At 42.5% G+C, this 23,650-nt stretch overlaps 1 protein-coding gene across 1 annotated transcript; it reads left to right on the top strand.

Annotated features, from left to right (window-relative positions):
• The first annotated feature begins 2,515 nt into the window (after positions 1-2,515).
• On the top strand, positions 2,516-23,240 carry LOC133450746 (endoplasmic reticulum resident protein 27). Its single transcript, XM_061729597.1, has 7 exons — positions 2,516-2,640; positions 9,404-9,489; positions 12,708-12,845; positions 12,928-13,044; positions 13,282-13,407; positions 14,241-14,438; positions 23,138-23,240. Exons 1-7 carry the CDS (start codon positions 2,583-2,585, stop codon positions 23,177-23,179), a joined length of 765 nt encoding a protein of 254 aa, XP_061585581.1. The 5' UTR covers positions 2,516-2,582; the 3' UTR covers positions 23,180-23,240.
• Positions 23,241-23,650: the final 410 nt, after the last annotated feature.

The following is a 23,650-nucleotide window of genomic DNA, read 5'->3' as shown; positions in this document are numbered from 1 at the left end:
TCCCTTCCTTCCTTCTTTTTTTGATTCCTTCCTTCTTTCCTCCCTTCCTTCCTTCCTTCATTCCTTCCTTCTTTTCTCCCTTCTTTCCTTCCTTCCTTCCTTCTTTCCTCCCTTCTTTCCTTCCTCTCTTCTTTCTTTCCTTCCTTCCTTCCTTCCTTCTTTTTTCCCTTCCTTCCTTCTTTCCTTGCTTCCTTCCTTCTTTTCTTTCTTCCTTCCTTCCTTCCTTCCTTCCTTCCTTCCTTCCTTCCTTCCTTCCTTCCTTCCTTCCTTCCTTCCTTCCTTCCTTCCTTCCTTCCTTTCTTCCTTCCTTCCTTCCTTCCTTCCTTCCTTCCTTCCTTCCTTCCTTCCTTCTTTTCTTTCTTTCTTCCTTCTTTCCTCCCTTCTTCCCTTCCTCCTTCCTTGACCTGAAGACAGCACAAGGGTTAAATTATTCCAAATATGAGCAAGTACAAACCGTTTCATCATTCACACTCCACATCCATTTGTTAACATCATTTGTTAGAAGACCCATCACTGGAAAAAACAACAATTTTCAACTGTTTCAAGTAGATTTTCACTTAAAATAAGTAGAAAAATCTGCCGGTGGAACAAGATTTTTTTGCTTGTAATAAGAAGATAAATCTTGTCCCACTGGCAGATTTTTTTTACTTATTTCAAGTGAAAATTTACTTGAAACAGGTGAAAATTGTTAAATAACAAGTTATTTTTCTGGTAATGATATTCTGACTTCTTTTCTTTCTTTCTTCCTTCTTTCCTCCCTTCTTCCCTTCCTCCTTCCTTGACCTGAAGACAGCACAAGGGTTAAATTATTCCAAATATGAGCAAGTACAAACCGTTTCATCATTCACACTCCACATCCATTTGTTCACATCATTTGTTAGAAGACCCATCACTGGAAAAAACAACAATTTTCAACTGTTTCAAGTAGATTTTCACTTAAAATAAGTAGAAAAATCTGCCGGTGGAACAAGATTTTTTTGCTTGTAATAAGAAGATAAATCTTGTCCCACTGGCAGATTTTTTTTACTTATTTCAAGTGAAAATTTACTTGAAACAGGTGAAAATTGTTAAATAACAAGTTATTTTTCTGGTAATGATATTCTGACTTCTTTTCTTTCTTTCTTCCTTCTTTCCTCCCTTCTTCCCTTCCTCCTTCCTTGACCTGAAGACAGCACAAGGGTTAAATTATTCCAAATATGAGCAAGTACAAACCGTTTCATCATTCACACTCCACATCCATTTGTTCACATCATTTGTTAGACATAATCCTTGTTTTAAACCAGTAAGTGTAAAGTGGGAGGAGGCTTGGACGGCTGTAACAGGAGGTTAGCTGAGTCTGTGTGGATTTGTATCCCTCATGTGGTCAAAGTACAAAAGTACACAGCAGTTCATCTCTTTTCTTCAGCATGTTTGCAGAAAACAAGTTTTAACCGGACACTTAAGTCTCTGCAACAGATATAAGTGGAACTTAAACACAGTTTAACTGAAGAGATGTTACTACAGTTAAAGTTGTGTGATGCTCAGTACTCGAGTTGTAAAAAAACCTCAGGGGGGATGGTGGATTTTATCATATGGGGACAGATAATTTGTGCTGATTACAAATAATATAATATATTACAAATAATAGCAGTGACCAAAACACCTGCAGAAATACTGCAGGAATGACATAGCAGCAGTTAAATGCAGCCTTCTGTAAGCTTTAAATATCCACTGGGCTTACATCAAATACATCAAAACACAACAATAAAAAACACTTTTCTGAACTTATCAATATGACTCTGTCATTCACAGGATAAGTAAAATGGATCACTGCAAAAACTCAAAATCTTAACAAGAATATTTTTCTTATTTCTAGTTAAAATGTCTCATTTTAGTAAAAGAATCTCATTATACTTAAAACAAGACTCATCACTGGAAAAAACAACAATTTTCACCTGTTTCAAGTAGATTTTCACTTGAAATAAGTAGAAAAATCTGCCAGTGGAACAAGATTTTTTTGCTTGTAATAAGAAGATAAATCTTTTCCCACTGGCAGATTTTCCTACTTATTTCAAGTGAAAATTTACTTGAAACAGGTGAAAATTGTCAAATAAGTTATTTTTCTGGTGTTATTTTTCTGGTGATGACTCTAAATGTTGAAATAGCAGTAAAACCACATTCATTGATGAAACGACATAAGGGATGGAAAGGGGGGATGGCAGTTTTACAGGGGGGATGATTTTGACCATTTTTATTTCAGGGGGGGATGCCATCCCCCCTCATCCCCCCTTATCTCCCTCAGCTCCAGTACTGGTGATGCTGCTGGGAAGTAAACATTAACCCTCTCATCCTCATGTTACCGTTAAAACACCCAAACGTGTCTCCAGTGGCTCAGCGACACGTAATCAAACTTCCACGAGCCTCTAACTTATCAAGAACACCTGGCCGGTTCCCAGCAAGCCTCCAATCACAACCGCAGGAGTCCCAGCAGCCCCGGCTGCTGCCATGCGGCCGCCAGGTCAACCTGCACAGGTGACGACACGGTGAGAAGTGAAGCAGCAACAAAGTCTTCGCCTTCAGTTGAGATCTAAATCGTGTGAAACATGCTGCTCTCTCTGTTTCTCTCCCTCTTCGTATCTTCTGTCACCGCCGCTGGGAAAGGTAAAACTACAGGACTGTCTCAGAAAATTAGAATATTGTGATAAAGTTCTTTATTTTCTGTTATGCAATTAAAAAAACAAAAATGTCATACATTCTGGATTCATTACAAATCAACTGAAATATTGCAGGCCTTTTATTATTTTAATATTGCTGATTATGGTTTACAGTTTAAGATTAAGATTCCCAGAATATTCAAATTTTTTGAGATAGGATATTTGAGTTTTCTTAAGCTGTAAGCCATGATCAGCAATATTAAAATAATAAAAGGCTTGCAATATTTCAGTTGATTTGTAATGAATCCAGAATGTATGACATTTTTGTTTTTGTAATTGCATTACAGAAAATCACAATATTCTAATTTGATACAGTTCTGTCTTTTCTTTCAGTCCATACTGTGGTGCAGCTGTGCAGTTTCTGTTTCTCACCTTCCTAAATGTTCTAAATGACTTGCATAGATGGATTTTCATGGCTTGTTTCCAACAGGCAGAAGGATTTTGGTGATCAGATTGTTTTATTTTAAAGCCAACTCATGTAAAAACATGAGTTTGTGTCTCAAATCGAACTGTAATGCCATAACTTCCTACGTGTCATTGAGTCTCGATTGTGCCAAAGTACAGTCCAACCCAACATGAAGATTTAGTTTGTAATCATTATTGACTCTTAGTACGAGCCAAAACTAACTGCTGGTGAAGAAACACAAGTTATAACAGAAAATAAGTGCAGTACCTCGTTATTTAATCAATGATAACAGTGTTTGTGGTTTTGGAGGTATCAGTGCGAGCAGGATGGATTTGTGGGATGTAATCATGATGAATTTAATTCAGTTTCACAGTTTAACAGATAAGTCATCCCAGGGACCTTTAAAGAAAATGTTAAATCATGAATGACATATAAAACTTTATCAAGAAAGAGAGAGAGAAATATAGTTATAGATAGCAATAGTGGCATCTGCCTAAATTACAATAAGGTTTAATCCCTCAAGTGTCATATTTGATAAGTGCATTTCAGAGAACTCTGCTGCACCCTATAATAATAATAAAAAAATTAAAAAAAGCTTTATACAATAAAAAGACATTCTACAAAATAAATTAATAACACTTACACACAAGTTCCCAATGCATTTGTAAAGATGCACAAACTGGGGGACCCAGAACTTGAACATTTTAATTTATCGACTAATTTAAACTTATTTTTGAAGGAAAACTACTTTTGCTAAAAGTTAAAATCTGACATTGAGATGCCAGATGTACGATAGTTACATTTGTACGAGAATTTTGACCTTTGCATGAATCATGATCGGTAGTTGAAAGTGTACGATAACTTCACGATGGCTCTCAAAAGGAGAGTATTTTTTAACAACCTTTATTCACTATTAGTTTGATTTGGAACCAGATTCAGCTGATTCATTTGTTCGTAACTGATCTGGTGTTTTAAGTTACGTTTTATTATCTTGTATTATCGCTCACTCCCTTCCTCTCTGGCGTTGACGCGACTTCTTCGCCCTCCACCCCACGTGTCAGAATACATCTCAAACTTGTTTCTCATCTGCTGTCATCGAATTTGTAGCGTTACGATACGTGTTGCAGAAATCTGATCGCTTTGAGAGCTCCATACGATAATTTGGTTTTGAGTATCTCAGCAACGCTGCATCAGGTTCAGATGTTGAGAGCCATCCATCAAGAGACAGGAGCAAGGGCGGAGCAGGGGCGGAGCAGGGGCGGAGCAGGGGCGGAGCAGGGGTCCCAGCCCAGGGGGGGCGAAGCATTCTTGATGGGCCTTGTGGCCTAAACATCCCCGTTAAAACATAATCGCTAAAAAAAAAAAAATGCCACAGATCAGCCCCTCTGACACACAACCACAGCACGCGGGAGCACACGGTCAGAATGATTCACATGACGTTTCAGCACTGTGGATTTACCAGTCATTATGCCAAACCTAATTATAAGCCTAATGCAGACTTTAAGATATAGGTATCAAACTGGAGATAAAAATCTAATGACACTCAGTGATGTCTGATTCAATACAGCCTAGTAGCACAATTCAGACACACGTGTTCAACCTACACAACAGTTTACAATGTGCGATGACATGTATTTAACACAATGACCGAGCGACACGGCGGTCAAACAGCAACAAACAAAATATGAAAGGCCATATATCCAGCATTATGACAATGTTTTTTTTTGTTGTTTTTTTCTTTTTTTTTTCCCTTGTCTGCACACATATAAATGATTGATACCATGACGGTAGAAACCAAAAGTATATATATGTGCATTATTACTATATTTAATATATATACATATATATACGCATACATATGCGTACACATACATAAATATACACATACAAACCCAGTGATTTTTTTTTTTTTTTTGGGGGGGGGGGGTGACGACATCCACTGCCAATCCAGGAAGCAGGAACACACGGAAACACACGTCAAGCACAGGAAATCTGCAACAAAAAACCACAAACAAAACACGAAACCGGCACGGAGCCATCCAAAACACGAACAGCAATCGACCTAAATCTTGAGATCTGATCGCAGTCTAAGCTAAGCTATCGCTACCGCTACCTAAACCCAAAAACTAGAGAGCCAGCATGCAGGTGAACAAGCCAGTGTGTATGTCTATGTGTGTGTGTGTGTGTGTGTGTGTGTGTGTGTATGTATATGATCATGCGTGTGTGTGTGTGTGTGTATGTATATGTTTGTGTGGCTGTGTATGTTTGTGTATATGCATGTGACTAAGTGGCTATATGTGTGTGTGTGTGTGTGTGTGTGTGTGTGTGTGTGTGTGTGTGTGTGTGTGTGTGTGTGTGTGTGTGTGTGTGTGTGTGTGTGTGTGTAATAAACCAAACAAAGCTCCACCTGAAGTGTATCTATAGTGGGGGAGGGGGGGGGAGCAACCCCGCCACCCGCAAGCCCAGAGGCCGACACGGAAGAGCCCGGAACCCAGGCCACCGGCAACCCCACAGAGGGGAGAAGCAGGAGGGAGGCAACCCACCGCCTGCGAGGCCCCCCCCCCCCCCCCCCCCGGCGGCGGCCGAGGGGGCGCGGAAGGAAATCAGCCAGGGATCCCGTGGCGGCAGACCGCGACCCAGGCAATCCCCGGCCAACCGGTCCGGGCCGGACACGCGGCCAGGAGGCCCTCACCCTTCAGGCCAACGACCCCCACCCGGCAGGGGGCCAGCCTGCCCGGAGAGACAGAGCCGCCCCGGCCGCCGACGCGGGCAGGCGCACCCGCCCCCCACGAAAGTGGCCCTCCAAGACCAGAGGGGCGCCCCGCCGCAGAGGCAGCGGGGGGGGCCGGAGACGGGCCCGGAGAGAGGGAACCCCCCAACAAGGCGACACCCATGCAGGCCCGACAACGGAGGGCCCCAGACCCAGGCATCCCATTCATTCATCCATTCAACTATCCGATATCTATACTAATAATAATATGATATACTATGCATAATAATAATAATAATAATACTATTAATACTAATAATAATAATAATAACCATCTTTGTATGATATAATATTGATAAATTATTAAGTTTTGATGTCCTGCCAATGGAGGCCCAAATCCTCCATGGAAGGACACTTCCACACCGCATTCTCACCGACACAGACACACAATCACGCACCGTTTCCCCCTCCCCGGGGGGGTCCAGCACCGCCAGAAGGCACCCCAGGCTGCATGGCGAGCCCCGCTAGGCCCGGGCATCGCGACCCACCTATCCCAAGCCGGTGAGGGAACGCGGGTGATGTGGGACCCCCTCCCGCCCCTGGTGTTGAGTGCATGTGATTAATGCCATAAAAACAGGGAGGGGGAGGGCCAAGTATCGATTTGACACCGACCCCCCCCCCCCCCCGAACTAAATGTCCTTGTCAAATGTATTTATTAAGTGTTGAATGTGCAGTGTCTACATTGCTGTTAAAACCGTGAGGCGGGGAGTGCCGGGCCACGCGGGACCCCCCGCCCTTCGCCTATGTGCGTATGAATCGTGTAGGGGGGGAAGGAGGGGGAGCAGAGCCAGGAGGCAGGACCAGCAAAGCCGGCCCTGATAAGACACCCGCGCCCCCCCACCGGCCATCCAGTAGACGGGGGCCGGCCCTCCGAGCCGGGCCAGGGCCCCACCGTACCTCCACGGGCGCCCCCAGACGGAGGGGGAACCGGTCCAACATCCCCCCATTCATACTGACAACATAAGACATAGACACCTGGGAATGGAGCCGCCCCGCCGCCGCGCCCGCCCGTGCACCCCCCGGTCAGGGGAGGCCCGATCCCCGGACCCGGCCCCACCCCCCCCCCGGGGCCACCCCGGCGGACACCCCAAGGGTCACGGAGTCCCCACATCCGCAGGGGCACTCGGCCCCCGCCCAGCGACGGAGGACCAAGGCAGCAATGTCCCCCCCAGCGCAGACAGCCACCCCCCAGCCAGGCAGGGCCGGGCCCTCCGAGTGGGACCCCCACGTCCACGGCCCAGCCCCCCCCGGGAGACCCGGAGATGCCCAAGCCACAGCCCCCACCGGCCAGGGACAGGGCCCCACGGCCCCCCCCACCGCCCCCCAGGGGCCACCAGAGGCCCGCGCCCCAGACCCCCAAGCCGACCCCCAACCCCAAAGGCTACGAGATCACCACCTAGTCTTACCTAAACTTACCTAAACTTTTTCAAATCCGAACTATTTCCGAACCATCGCCGCAAACCTTATAAATCACTTTGCTCGTATCAACAGCAAAGTCCCTCTCGATTGAGAGCAAGGTGAGGTTTGATAGTCTGGCCTCATCCCTGCTGCCCAGAGATAGTTTTTAATCAACTTCTGCTGCTGAAACTGATGTGACAACTGGCTGAAAGTAAACAGACAACATGCGCGTGCACGAACCCGTGCATGACAGGCAGACACACAAGGGGAGAAGGGACTATTTCTTTCATTTTTATTTTTTAAACAACTTTGTCCTTATGAACGCAATTGTTCATAGTCCAAACTTCAGACAGAAAGTCAAACAGAAAGTCCAACTTTCCTTATTTTATTCAGAACACTTTTTTTCCCACTTCGGCGTGGGCCACGCAGCAGTGGGCCCGGGGCGGCCGCTCCCTCTGCCCCCCCGCCTGCTCTGTTAGTGGATAGGAGCCTTCTGACTAAAATAACAAAGACAAGAAGAAACGCAACACCATCGTCTAATAGACTCAACCCACCTCCCAGCTGAGCTGGAGTCAAGGACAAGACTTTATTTTCCTTGTTAAAGTGCTATTTTTTGCTATGATGTTGACATCCCACGGAGGATAATTATATCTTTTTTTCAGACAACACTGAAAAACTGAACTGCTGTCAGAAAGTATGTGCTTGATGAGTGAGACTGTCCTGCTTTCCCCGGTTTTTCTAGACTTCCGCCATAGACTTCCAATTTTAGCAATTTTGCTTGGTGTTAATAAACTAAACTTAGGTGTGATAAATATAGTAGGAATGGTTTAACTATTGTGATAGGGAACATGTTTATCTGCTGATTTTAGCATTCAACTCACAACTGTTTTGCTTTTGTACATCCCCACTCAGCTTACCTGTGTACATCCCAACGTCACATCCTCGTTTTGCTGCCAGCACGGCTGTGGTTCCGGTGAACTCTACACTACTTTGTGTATTCAAATCATTTGTCTTGTTATGGGCATGCCAAGTAGTGGCATGACCATATTGCAATCGTCCAGAATGGCCCAAAGGGCAATGTTGCTAGCATTTTGCTAACAAGCTAAAGTCGCAAAAGTCCCACTGCGCACCAGCGGGTGTACAGCATGACCCCGCTGTGATGTGGAAAAGAAAAATCCCCAAAAAATAAAACACGTCCGGAAAAATAAGGAAAAACATGAAAATGAAGGCGATATAATGGTATCTAGAAAAGGTTTCCCTTTTCTTCTTATTATTCCGCACTCTTTTTTCGTCCGTTAATATGGCCTGAACCGCAACGTGCACCCATGCATGTCATACATCGTTGGATGCGTCTCCATCGTGCCTCGATGGGCATTACTTTTCTCAGTCAAAAGTGTTACCGTGGCAACGCTAAATGCCAAAAAGCAAAAAAAAGGCGAAAATTTGGACGCTTATTCCTCGGCCGAACTTTATCGTAGAGACATCGTTCAAACTTTCAAACACTCGGCCCGATTGGCACTAACGGACCGTACAACCTCATTATGCCAATTATTACAGTTTTTGCGATATTTACTTTTCTTCTTTTTTTTAATTTCCATTTGACTTTGTTCGCTTGTTGCTAGGCAACAGGTTATCGTAGAGACATGATTCAAATGTTTCAAAACTCGCCTCGCTGTGGACTTCAACATATTCAAATTTCATGAAGCTGTGATTAACGGACATTTTATGTCTAAATCCATGCCAAATGGCCCCATTCATTCGGATGGGGTTTTTTACCACGGTGAAAAAACCCCCCATCCGTTAACGTAGCCTGAACCGGAATATGCACCCATGCATGGCATACATCGTTGGATGCGTCTCTATCGTGCCTTGATGGGCATTGCTTTTCTCAGTCAAAAGTTACCGTGGGGACGCTAGATGCCAAAAAGCGCACCCCATTAATAACTATTGGGAGCACAGGAATGAATGAAATACAACCGTAAACACCTCAAACTGACATACAACCACCTCATCATACACAACCACTACAGCCCCAAACCAAAGCAGCAAGAAGGGACGAATGGGCAGTAGGGCATGCCCATATCAAAATTTCCTGAAACTTTCTAGTTTGTCTTGTTTTTCTTCTTCTTACTGTAGATGCTGCCCTTCCCAAGCTTGATGACAAAGAAGCTGTGGAGTCCTTCATCAACTCTGCTGAAGTCGTAGTCATCGGATTCCTGGAGGTCAGTAAAGGTCAACCGTATGTAAACCTTGAAACTTCTCTTCTCTGACATTATTATGCTCGCACGAATGTGGTAAACCAGACAGGATCGGACTAATTAGCTACGCAAGAGGCCGGTCTCCGAAATGCTGTTGTCACAAATAGTTTTCAGACATACATAAGGACATACAGCGTTTTTCCTGCGGCCACACCTTTGGCCAGCCCCGGGAGGACGAAGACTAGCGTGTTGTCCCACGAAGGCAAACTTCTTTGGACAGCCTCCACGTACGGGGGAAGATGGCAGGCTTGACAGGAAGTACGAATGTAACCGAAAATTTGTGGAATTGGCTGCACTGATGCTCATGTAAACATCTACAAACACTGGGTGGAGGTTCACGAGAGAAAAGTGGGGGAGAAGTCCAGCATGGGACATAGCTGGACTGCCATGCTGAAAGTAATAAGAGACCAAAATATTGATGCTGTGACTCACTGAGAATGAACTCATACGGGCTTCAAAATGAGAAATCGCGTTGCCAGAGCTCATGAAAGAGTGCGTCGGAAATAGAAATGAGTCATTGTTGTTTCGAACCAGCTGCATTTGTCCTCCTTTCTCTCTGAAGAAGAGTTCCCATGGTCCCCTGCAACCACAAATAGCCTCACGCAGGTTGCATAAGATTCATTTGAAGTGTAAAGCTAATAAAAAAAATTAAAAGAAAAACAACTGATCAAAGAAAAAAAAAAGCAAGCTGCTAAAATGTTATTAAATGCACAGCTCCAGTCCTAAAAAAAGGTTTAACTTTGTGAAATAGAAATAAAAAGTGAATATGATACTTTATCCACAACATAATACAGAAAATATATCAAATGTATCATGCTGAGTCAAAAAAAAAAAAAGTAATTTGAATTTTATAGCAGCAACTCATTTGAAAAAAGATGGGACAGGGTGATGTTTAACTCTAAAGCTCTAAATATAATGTTGGAGACCAGTTATTGGAGTTTAAGAGATTAAATTTGGAGTTTCAGATTCACAATGCACTGAATGTTTCTGGCTGGCGAGAGGTCTGGACCGCAGACTGACCTTCCCCTCTGGTTCCAGCTTTCTTTCTATGATGAAGCTTTTGTGATGGATTTAACCTCGTTGTGCTGAAAGATGCAAGACCTTCTCTGAAAAAGACGTCTGGATAGGAGCACATGTTGATCTGAAACCTGTGTGTATCTTTCAGTATTGATATGTCTTTACATAGACACCAAAGCACATTCATTAGAGATGCAGGATTTTGAAGCGAGCACCGATAACGTGCCTGGTGGTCCCTCTCTTCTCTAATATGGGGGGACATTGTGTCCATTGTTTAGATTTCAGTTAATCTGACCACAAGACAGTTTTCCACCTTCCATCTCAGTAAATTGAGAACCTTTTAACCTGCTTTTGTGGGTGGCACACTGACCCATATTTCTAAACGGACTCTTAGATTTACGGAGATGCTCCTCAGCCGTGCCTTAATTTCTGAGTTGTGCATTTTCCATGCAGTTCTGCCCGAAAGCCAGAAAGTAATGGGGCCTCATTTATAAAAGAGTGTGTAGGATTCATACTAAAAGTGCACGTAAACCCAAAAGCCGAAAATGGCGGGAGCGAAAAAAAGCCCTCTACACGCCCACTTCATACCATAAATGGGCAATGCAAACTACATGATGACTGTATTTGCATATGAATGAGCCTGCTGAGCATGCGCAGCGGCTTCCTGCAGCCTGTTTCTGCTGTGCGTCAGGATGAATGAGACGTGTCGAGCCACCGTGCCACTAAATTTCACAGAGACTGAGATAGAGATTTTGTGGATGAGGTGAGGGCAGGAAAACCACATTATTTGGTGGTCACAGTAAAAGTAGAAAAAGTATATAAATAGTATAAAATAAAGCGAGTGAGTGGCAGCACGTCGTTGCTGCGCTAAACGCCGTGAGTGCCACGGACAGATGGTGCAGAAAAAAAAGAAGTGGTGTGATTTGAAGGTGGAGGCCAAGAGGTACGGAGCCCCTAAAGGGACACGGATTCTTTTTATATATATAATGAGTTTTACGTGCGCGCATGAAACCTTTAAGGCTGACTTATGGTTCTGCGTTACACCAACGCAGAGCCTACGGCGTAGGTGTGCATCGCTTTAACGCGGAACCATAATTTAAGGTTACGCGCACGCGTAATGGTTTCACGCACGCGTAAAACTCATTATATATTTAAAAAAAAATCTGAGTCCCTTTAGAGGCTCCGTAGAGTGGCCCGGCACTCATTTGTTCTGTCCTCAGTCACTCTACGGTTGGAAGCGGTGGGTGACGAGGAGGTTCCCGGCTCGGCGTGTCCTGCAGCAGCTGCAGCAGCACCAGAGTCCTGACTGACGCTGAGCTTCAAACACAGAGGGGCAGGATCAGCGCTATTATATTATAAGTCTGATATGTGATGACATTAAAAGTATGACATGAATCTGGCTTCATTTCACCACCTCACCGCCTGCGTTGCCAGTTCCCCTTGTCTTCAGACTGTTCGTGTGCCAGGGTCAGGGTTGGCGTAGAGATACACATTTTTCGGTTAGTTTTTTCTTTTTAAATCCCAACCTTTGCGTAGAAGGTGGCTAGCGCATCTTTCAAGCCCCGTTTTGTGCGCAAGCAAGCTTTATAAATGAGGCCCCTGATCTTTTGCCGAGTGCCCTGCACACAGAGATTTCTTCAGATTCCCTGTATCGTTTGACGATATTATGTACTACAATTTTATTTGCTAATTCTTTTTGTCCGATGCTTTCGCCTTCAGAGTCACAACATGGTGTATGTGACCCGTCATTTATCAGCTGATGTTAAATGACGAGTCAGACGCACCATCTTGTTACTCTGATGAAGGCGAAAGGATCGCCGAAACATGTCAGGTAATTAAAAAACCTAAAACATGTTTGTTGGACAAAAAGAATTAACAGATTAAATTGTAAATCCATAGACAAAATTAACTTTATTAAATCATTATGTACTACAGTTTTCACAGTTGTGCACAGATGAACATTACTCTTCCTTTTTTTTTACACTTTGTTGTTGAGGTTTTCCAGGTAAGTGACGCTCTGTCCGTCTTGACACTATTTCATCCTGTTTTTATTTACATTTTACGCAGCAGTAATAGTTTGTGGTAATTGGGTTTTGTAGTTTTGAAGAGGTGAATTTAGATGGTTGAATATAACTTAGTTGAAACGATGACACCTTTTATTTCAGGGTGAAGACAGTCATGGCTACGCAGAACTCGTGGAAGCTATAAAGCGATCTGAAACGGTTCCTGCAGCCGTCTGCACCGTGAAGGAGGTCTGGCCCGACTACAGCGTCTCCTCAGAGAGCATCACACTCTTCAGAAAGGTGCTGCGCTTGATTTTCCTGCATATTTCCAAGAAAAATGTTAGTTTTTTTCTGATGAAGACGTGTGATTCCTCTGATCCAGGCCGATAACCATCAGGAGAACCTCCTTCTTTCAGAAGCTAAGAAGGTAGAAGCTGATGGACTCCTGAAGTTCATAAACACCAATGAGATCCGATACATCACAGAGTACAACCAAGTGGTGGGTCCGGCCGTCTTTACCTCATCGCACAGCTCGCACGGAAACAATTGTCTGCTTGATATTAGTTTGATATTTATTTCTTCCAAACTGCATTCATGTCAAAGGCTGAAAAAAGAAAAACTATAGAAAAACAGTAAGCACAAAAATGTCAGCATAAAGACTGAAGTTGTGTCAGAGGAGATGTCTGAAAAATGAGATAATTGCAGGTTTGTGTTTTCCGCCTCCTCGTCTCCTCAGACGGCAGTGGGCCTTTTCAACTCAGAGGTCGCGACACACCTCCTGCTCTTTGCCAACAGAGGGAGTAAAGAATTTACCGAGCTCAAGGAGCGACTGGCAGCTCTGGCTCCAGAGTTCACGGGGAAGGTGAGGTCAACATTCACCTGCAGGCAGTACTGGAGTTGAGGGGGGATGAGGGGGGATGAGGGGGGATGAGGGGGGATGGCATCCCCCCCTGAAATAAAAACGGTCAAAATCCTCCCCCCAGTAAAACTGTCATCCCCCCTTTCCATCCCTTATGTCATTTCATCAATCAATGTGGTTTTACTGCTATTTCAACATTTAGAGTCATCACCAGAAAAATAACACCAGAAAAATAACTTATTTGACAATTTTCACCTGTTTCAAGTAAATTTCACTTGAAATAAGTAGAAAGATCTGCCAGTGGGACAAGATTTATCTTCTTATTACAAGCAAAAAAATCTTGTTCCACTGGCAGATTTTTCTACTTATTTCAAGTGAAAATCTATTTGAAACAGGTGAAAATTGTTGTTTTTTCCAGTGATGAGGCTTGTTTTAAGTGTAATGAGATTTCTTTACTAAAATGAGACATTTTAACTAGAAATAAGACAAATATTCTTGTTAAGATTTTGAGTTTTTGCAGTGATCCATTTTACTTATCCTGTGAAGGACAGAATCATATTGATAAGTTCAGAAAACTGTTTTTTATTGTTGTGTTTTGATGTATTTGATGTAAGCCCAGTGGATATTTAAAGCTTACAGAAGGCTGCATTTAACTGCTGCTATGTCATTCCTGCAGTATTTCTGCAGGTGTTTTGGTCAGTGCTATTATTTGTAATATATTATATTATTTGTAATCAGCACAAATTATCCGTCCCCATATGATAAAATCCACCATCCCCCCTGATTTATTTTTACAACTCGAGTACTGCTCACGAGGTAGCATGTCTGTGTTCCAGTTCTTGTTCGTGCTGATAAACGGAGCCGTGAAGGCTAACATAAAGTCGCTGAGCTACTTCGGCCTCCAGTCAAAGGACCTCCCGCGGGTCGGCATCTACGATGGCGGGTCCGATATGAAGTGGCTTCTGCCTGAAGGAGAGATTTCCACGGAGCGAGTGCGGGAGTTCTGTCAGTCCTTCCTACGAGGAGAGCTGAAGGTGAGGTGCCGTCGTCTGACCCCTGCAGGGCCTGAGTTTACATCTAGGGTTTATTTTTTACATACAGGTGGTAGTTTACATTAGAACATGTTGATGAAGACAGAAAAAAACTAATCGTGATGATGTTTTGATGCTTCATCAAGGACAAACTGTTGAAAAAATGCTTTGTTAACGCGACTAACTGCATTCAATAACATAAGGTAAATTCGGGTGCTACAGCAGCTCAAAGTCGGACAACATGAACTCAGACTAAATAAACAATAAAGATAAATCATAAGTATGAAAAATAAAAAATTCAAATTAAAGCTGCAAGCAGCGAGGAACGGGCCCTCGCACGGGCAATTTTCACCAATAAAGGTCAAGGACTCAAAACTAAATCTGATGACACCACCCATGACTCTCTATGTCAAACCATTCAAAAGTTATGTCAGAAAGTAGGAACTATCAAATATGGACCAATCAGATGAAGGGTGGGTGCGCTTTTTGGCATCTATCGTCGCCACGGTAACGCTTTTGACTGAGAAAAGTAATGCGCATCGTTGCAGGATGGAGACGCACATTTTGATGTATAACACACCTGGGTGCACGTTACGGTTCGGGCCGTATTAACGGCCGAAGAAATGGCATAAATTGCGCCAAAATTACATGATTCATTCAAAATGGCCGACTTCCTGTTCGGTTTCGGCCATGGCGCCAAGAGACTTTTCTTTAAGTTGCGAATTGATACAGGTGTGTACCGATTTTCGTGCATGTATGTCAAACCGTATTGTGGGGCTTGAGGCACAAAGTTTTCTAGGGGGCGCTGTTGAGCCGTTAGGCCACGCCCATTAATGCAAACCATTAAATATCAAATTTATCACCAGGCCTGGCTTGCGAGCAAAATTTGGTGACTTTTGGGGCACGTTTAGGAGGGTAAAAAGGCCCTCATTTCGTCGGAAAAAAAAAAAAAAGAACGAGAACAAATACAATAGGGCCTTCACACTGTAAGTGCTCGGGCCCTAAAAATACAGTAAAAAAGTGAATAAAAATAAGTGTACTATAAACATAGTAAGTACAGTATAATAAATAGTGTGTTATACTGATAGTATGAAGGAATAGTGTGCAGTTGCAGTCTTATTATAAATACAATCGAGTCCAAGTCCAGCAGAGACAATGAAAAACACATCAGCTCGGACCATCAGCAGAAGCTGCAGGACCTCATTCCTCAGCAGCTTATTTATTTATCTATTTATACTATTTTCTGCTATTCTCTTTGCAAACGTTGCGAGCCGCGCCTTGCATGGCCTCCGGGGGACGCATAAACTTTTTAGAGAGTGTACAAACCTGTGAGAACGTCTCATTCACCACCACTACCACCAGTTACACCGAAGATGTACGTAGTTTAGGTCTGCGGCGTGATTATCAGCCGGCGCTGACTCCACCATCGTAAATGGAGGGGGCGTTTCAGTCGGTCCCTCGATCACCTTCACACGCATTTATTTTAGAAGCAAGAAAAGAGTCCAGCTAAACCAGGGGTCGGCAACCCAAACCCAAAATGTTGAAAGAGCCATATTGGAACAGCCTGCCAGAGAACCTCAGGGCCGCAGAGAATGTTGATATTTTTAAAAGGAGGCTCAAGACACACCTTTTTAGTTTGGCTTTTATCTGATCTCATTTACCTAGTCTTTTTAGCTATTTATTGTGTCTACTTCTTTACTACTGCTTTTTTTATTATCTTTACAACTTTAATCCATTTTAGTGACTTTTTATTTTATGTTATTTATTATTCATCTTAAGTTTTGTATAGATTTCTCTAAAATTTTACACTCTTAGGCATTTTTTACTTTCTTTTAATCTTTTAGTTTTTAGCTCCAGTGTTTCTTCAGGGGGGTCGTCCACAGTGGGAGGTGTGCCTGCTCTGCCCATGGGGGTGTCGTCATGGGGATCCCTCAGGCCTGGGTAGCTGGGGGAGGGACTCCACCTTCTGTGTGGGGTCTGTCCTGGTCTGTCCGGGTTGGGGGGGTCTCTGTGGCGATGCTTCTGGTGGTCATGGCCGGTGGAGCCTCTCGGTGTGGACGGCCACCTGTGGTAGTGTTTTCCTCACCTGGATCGTTAGTGCTAAGCCATGTCACCAGTCCACTTACTGTGTGTGTGTGTGTGTGTGTGTGTGTGTGTGTGTGTGTGTGTGTGTGTGTGTGTGTGTGTGTGTGTGTGTGTGTGTGTGTGTGTGTGTGTGTGTGTGTGTGTGTGTGTGTGTGTGTGTGTGGGCGTGTGAGTGTGTGCACATGTGTATGAGTGTGAGTGAGTGTGTGTGTACGCGTGGGGGGTGGGGTCGTATGGGATGTTTTAAATTGTGTTTATTATTGTTATTTTATTCTGCATGTAAAGCACCATGTGTTGCATTTATATTGTATGATTTGGTGCTATATAAATAAATAAAGTAAGTAAAGTATTGGACCAAAAACACAAAAAACAAATATGTCTGGAGCCACAAAATATGAAAAGTCATGTATTAGTAATGAAGGCAAATGGCGAAAAACGAAATTTCGAGAAAAAAGTCGAAACGTTGAGAAAAAAGTCGAAATGTTGAGGAAATAGTCAAAATGTCGAGAAAAAATTCGAAATGTCGAGATTAATTTTGAAGTACAATCTCAAGAAAAAAAGTCAAAATGTCGAGAAAAAAGTCAAAATTTCGAGAAAAAAGTCGAAATGTCGAGAAAAAAGTTGAAATGTCGAGATAAATGTTGAAGTACAATTTCGAGAAAAAAGTCGAAATGTCGAGAAAAAAGTCGAAATTTCGAGATTAAAAAGGAAAGGAAAAAGGAAGAAAAAAATTAAAAAGAAAAAAGAAAAAAGAAAAAAAGAAAAGAAAAAAAAGAGAAAAAAGAAAAAAAAAATTAAAAAAAGGTCAAACATTTTTGAAAAAGCTCCAGGGAGCCACTTTCCTTAAGAGCCGCATGTGGCTCTGGAGCCGCGGGTTGCCGACCCCTGAGCTAAACGAAGTCACCGCTGCAGCCAGAACTGTGGACAGGATGCTGAACCCCTGTGTCGCTCCACGTTGCCGTAGCGACGAGAGGGGTCACAAGTCTGGTGGGGAGGTCAGGACAGGCCTCCACTGTGATGAAAGAAGGTGTTTTGGATATTTGGATAATCAATGCTCCGGTTGTTGTTTTTAAAACACATATAATCAGGCCTCTTGGCTCCAACCTCATTATTTCTCACAGATACAGTCGTACCAACATGAGATACCAGGATTTAGTCTAGGAACAATGGCCCTCAGATTTCGAGATACCCCTACCCTAGTTGGTAGAACCAACCACAACAATGATTTTTATTATCTTTAGGGTCTCCTATTAGTGAAATTGGATGTTGTGGTTTTTGATTTTGGGGGGGAATTTGTTTTTTTGCATCTTCTTTAGAACTATTCCAAACCGTGAAAAGGGGCCAAATTGGGCCAGTTCGAATAGGGGAAACGTGAGAAAAACAGCCCATAACTTTTCTTTTCTGCATCAAACTTGCTGAGGTATGAACCAAGTGGCTGTCCACCATCATCAAACAGTCAGAAAATGATTTATCTGAGAAAATAGTGAAATATAGCACTGTAATCATACCTAACATATAGGACTCCTTCACTTTTCTCTCATTTATCAGAAAAACATAAATCCCTATAAAATATACTATTACTTAATTGTCTTAAATGCAATTGAATACTAACCAGTGGTTTTATGGAGATATCTGGTACAGTTCTCTTGAAAATGAGATTTCTTTAGAGACAGCCCTTCTCTGAAACAGTCAAATTAAGTCATTCTGAATGGAGGATTAGTGACATAATATCCTATAAATTAAGTATTCTCACTCTGATGGTAAACCTATTTGGAGAGGAGAATGTCAGGTGGCTGAACTACATCATCAGATAGTCAGAATGTGATAACCAAATAAAATTAGGTTTACCTGTATTACAAGCCTCTAAAACGGAGATACGTGTCACAATAAATTTAACAAAACTGGAACATCAATCCAATCTACATATATAGTAGTATTTCAAACATGCAAACAGAACTTTCAATGAGAAGTCATACAATTTATTGGGAAAAGAAGTTGTAAACCTTTTGTGGAAAAAATCATAAAATTTTGCCAAAAAAATCATACAGTTTTTGAGAAAAATGGTGAATTCCCACGCATTTTTACAAACAAACGTGCCATAGGTTGCCTACCCCTGCAGTGTCAAATGTCAGGTTCCTCGGGCACATTTTGCAACACATTTTGACATTTTGTATTGCTGTGGTGTATTGTTGCAGCTACCACCACCTGCACCGTGAAACTAATTCCACCGGCCTAGCCGTGTGGCAATAAAAGGAAGTTGAAGTTGAGTTGAACTCATTTCCATCACTTCGTTGCTCTGATTGGTCGCAGCACAAACAAAGAGGGTTTGATAAGCAGCCATTGGCTTCGCTCCTCGGACCTGGAGCTGGATGGATCGATTTCATTTTTTTTTTTTTACCTTATCTGCATATATATGTTAATAAACCTAAATGCATCTTAATCTTCTTAATCTCTTTAATCCTTTGATGGGTCAATTTCCGACAAAATATCTTTCTAGATGTGGATCTGGTCAATGATCTACTGTATGAAAAATATACAGAAAATCCCTAGTGTTTGCTCCATATAGAAATTAAAAATACCTTCTATTTTGTCTTTAACAGTTTCTAAATAATAATTTGACATTTTATATCAAACACTTTTTTTTACTAATTTACTTTTTTTTCATTTATTTTTATTACTATGGGGGTGGCGCAGCTGTCTCATAAATACATTTGTCAAACGTGAAAGGTTAAAGTGGTTAAAAACAAACCAACTAAAGGTTGTAACTGTAATGAACCGTGCAGAGGAACATATTTAAGCACAGATGTCGCCCACGTCATCGGCCTGGAATAAAAGTGTTGAGTAACATTTAAAAATTCATCTCAAATGGGCTTGAAAATTGGGTGGAGATGCAGCTGCTGATGATGTTTGTGTTTATTTCCCTGGGGTTTGTTGAATTTCCCCTTTGGAGATCATTAGAGTATCTATCGACATCATCATCATCATCTCATCATCATCATCATCATCATGCACATTCAACTCGCTGCACATAAAGAAATTCACTTTCACATGGGTGCTAAAAATGAAAACGGGAACGGCTTCAAAAACCAACCAAAAACAACTCTTCAGCGTCCCAACGGCACTTTAATTGGTCAAGTTACAAAAGAACAAAAGAACAAAAGGAAAAATTACGAGCAGTCACGGCCGGGACTGGAAAGTACACGTGTCAGACTGAACGCGTCTGAATTCCAGCTGAGCGAAGCAGTCTGGTGTCAGACGGAGGCGTTTGGGCCTCCAGCTCGGTTAACTTTAGCACCAGACGAGCCGCGTAGGTGAAAAGAGTCGCGTATCGTGATCAGTGGGTTTGGAAAAGAATAATCAGTCCTACATTCAAAGGTTTGCTGTAATGAATTCAGTGAAAACCTTCTGTCCTGAAGTCCAAACCTGTCACTTCTTGTAGCGTCTACTTGAGGTTCTGGTGAACGAGCTGCTCCTTCACTACAAACCGTCAGGGTCATCCACCTTTTTTAGGGCCCGAGCACTTACAGTGCAAAGGCCCTATTGTATCTGTAGAAATTCTTTCTTTCTTTCTTTCTTTATTATTTTTCTTCTGATGAAAGGAGGGCCTTTTTTCCCCCTAAACGTGCCCAAAAAGTCACCAAATTTTGCACGCAAGCCAGGCCTGGCGAAAAATGTTATATTTAATGGTTTGCATTAATGGGCGTGGCAAAATGGCTCAACAGCGCCCCCTAGAAAACTTTGTGCCTCAAGCCCCACAATACGGTTTGACGTACATGCATGAAAATCGGTACACACCTGTATCATGTCGCAACTTAAAGAAAAGTCTCTTGGCGCCATGGCCGAAACCGAACAGGAAGTCGGCCATTTTGAATTAATTGTGTCATTTTGGCGGAATTTATGCCATTCCTTCGGCAGTTAATACGGCCCCAACCGTAACGTGCACCCAGGTGTGTTATACATCAAAATGTGCGTCTCCATCCTGCAACAACAAGCATTACTTTTCTCTTTCAAAAGCGTTACCGTGGCGACGCTAAACGCCAAAAAGCGCGCCCACCCTTCATCTGGTTGGTTCAGACAGAAAAAACTTTGTGCCTCAAGCCCCACAATACGGTTTGACGTACATGAACGAAGATCCATACACACCTGTATCATGTCGCAACTTAAAGAAAAGTCTCCTGGCGCCATGGCCGAAACCGAACAGGAAGTCGGCCATTTTGAAAATTCTGAATTAATCGCGTAATTTTGGAGCAATTTATGCCATTCCTTTGGCAGTTAATACGGCCCGAACCGTAACGTGCACCCATGTGTGTTATACATCAAAATGTGCGTCTCCATCCTGCAACTATGCGCATTACTTTTCTCTTTCAAAAGCGTTACCGTGGTGACGCTAGACGCCAAAAAGCACGCCCCCCCTTCAGCTGATTGGTCCATATTTGATAGTTCCCCAAAAGTCACCAAATTTTGCACCCAAGCCAGGCCTGGCGATAAATTAGATATTTCATGGTTTACATTAATGGGCGTGGCCTAACGGCTCAACAGTGCCCCCTAGAATACTTTTATCTGCCATAACTTTTGAATGGTTTGACATAAAGAGTCGTGGGTGGTGTCATGGGACTCTGTATTGAGTCCTTGACCATAATTGGTGAAAATTAGCCCCGCCCCTTCTCCTGATTGGTTGTTCCTATTTTCTGCTATAACTTTCGACTGATTTGACATAGGAAGTCGTGGGTGGTGTCATGTCTGATATGCTTATGGGGGGCCATGAGTGCAAGGGCCCGTTCATCACTGCTTGCAGCTTTAATTGTTTTTGAGATCTAAAGATTAGTAGCCTACTTTATATTTTCCTTGTCAGGTATTTGAACCTTTCCCACTCATGTTTACTCGATGAGTGCAGTTCGCCAGTTCTTTCCCCGTCTATAAATACACGTAAATGATTTAAAGAGCTTGCAGGCACACGTGAAATGAAAACGCCAGTTTCTTGACACTTTTGTTCACCTTTCGTCGTCAGGCTGCCAGAAGCACAAGTCTTTCCTGAATTCAACCAGGCAGGATAAACCTAAATGAGCTGCTAATAGTGGTTATATAAGTGGTTACAACCCAGAATGCCTTCAGAGATTGTTGTCGTTCACACGTCAGGATCTGAAATGATTCAAAGAGCTCATAATGTGCTCGTGTTGTTAAAGGGTCGTTCTGGACTCTTATTAGGCGGTAAAAAGAGAGTAAAGTTTCATTAGGGACCAAATTACGAGACTAAAATCAAAGACGAGAGAAAATGTAAAATGTATTTGGAGCAAAATGGAAATTAACGTTAACGCTTCGGGCAACAGACGTGAGGAAAGACTCTGAGATGATGCTTCTTTTACGTGACCAGTGACGTCTAAAACGTGTTTCTGCGTCAACCGAAGCTGCACAGACGTCTGTCGGCGGATGCAACAGGATCAGAGGTCACGATCTCTGGTTCTACCTCTCTCTGCAGTATAGATCCGGTCTGTGGATGCAGAGGCCGTTAATCCTCCTCCTCTCGTGTTTACTGAGACCTTTGCACAGCCTCATTAACGCCGACTCGTCACTTCATAGCAGCAAACACACACCTAACTGCTGTCAGTTATTATAATATAATGAAAACTTCAGCTGAAATTAACGGTGTAAAATTAATCATGTTAACTGAAATACAGATAAAAAAGAAATATTTTTTATAAAACTAAATAAAAAAACTAAAAATTTAAGAATGCAAAACTAACCAGGAATCGCACATAAAATTAACTTTGTTTTCATTTCCATTTCATGCCTAGTTTTTTTTGTTTGCTGCTTAATTTTTTTTTTAATGAAATCTTTATTTACTAACTTCTAATTACTCAAAATAAAGAATATAGGACTCATGTACTGTACAGCATTTTTGATAGGATCCTTTCATCTGAGATGAATTAAGACCTCAGAAACTACTGATGCACTTGTTAAATAAACTACGGTAATCAAACAAACTGAAAAAAAGAATAAATTAATGAAAACCTTTAGTGTCCCCGTAGGGAGATTCGGTTTGTCAGCCAGCAACAGAACAGTTTAAGAAGAGTTAAAATAAGTTAGACTTAATTAAAAAAAAGCAGAGTAGATTAGTTGTTAAAAAAAAAACAGTTAAAAGAATAAAAGTCCAGTATATGTGCAAGAGCAAGTAGTGTGCAAAAAGTGCAAGTGTGCAAAAACACACGCGTCAAAAACTATTCAAGAAAGTCAAAACTACTATAACTGATACCTGCATGTCTAAAAAGTCCCTTTAAAGTTAAAATGGTCCTGATTTGTCTGCAGAGAGCATGTCCAGCGTTTACAGAAGCTTAAAGTTACAACTGAGGTCGATTCTCCCCAAATAAATTAACTCTAATGGTCATTTTACTATGTATTCTCACCTAAAATACCCTGGATACACATTGTTTTGGTCCCTGGTGTAATTTTACACTCCTAACCTTTAATAAAATACCTCGGATTGTTTTAATTTGTGGATTTAGAGACAGCTGAGGGAAACTTTGTGCAACGTTCAGTTAGTAAATTCTGGTAACCAAACTTTTTCCTGGCTGGTGTTTGTATTTTCTTTTGATGTATTTCTTGTATTTCAACATTTTCAGGAGGTGACACAGGCGGGAGAAAAGCCCAAAACGGAGTTGTGAGAATAAAAAGAAGACACATTGTACTTTTATTAAAAATAAATACCTTTTAAAAGAAGAAGAAGACGAGTCTGACTCTTTTATCTTGGGATTTAATTACTTTGACACACACACACACACAATAAAAAAAATCTAATTTACACGAGGTTTTATTGCGTTGCTGGTACAAGACCGTGTGTTTCCGTGAGTCCGTCTGTGGTGCGCTCAGCCGGCCGCAGCTCACCGGCCACAGCTCGCAGTGATGTGGCGGAGTTTGTTAGTCTGTCCGCAAACGTTGGGTCCAGACCACAACAACCCGACCTCAGAGAGACTGACAGACGGACGGACAGAAGGGAGGACGGGCCGGGGACACGGGATCCAGGGGATCCAGGGAGCCGAGGAGGCACAGGAGCCGGTTCTCATCTGATTCAGTCCAGGCAGGATGTAAAGTGCATGTAGGCCTAATTGCTAGAAAAGAAAAATCTAAACTGACAT

This window comes from Cololabis saira, chromosome 1 (genome assembly GCF_033807715.1).
Source record: "Cololabis saira isolate AMF1-May2022 chromosome 1, fColSai1.1, whole genome shotgun sequence".
NCBI lineage: Eukaryota > Metazoa > Chordata > Actinopteri > Beloniformes > Belonidae > Cololabis > Cololabis saira.
Note: the sequence above shows the minus strand (reverse complement) of the source record. Positions and strands in the feature narration are given on the sequence as shown.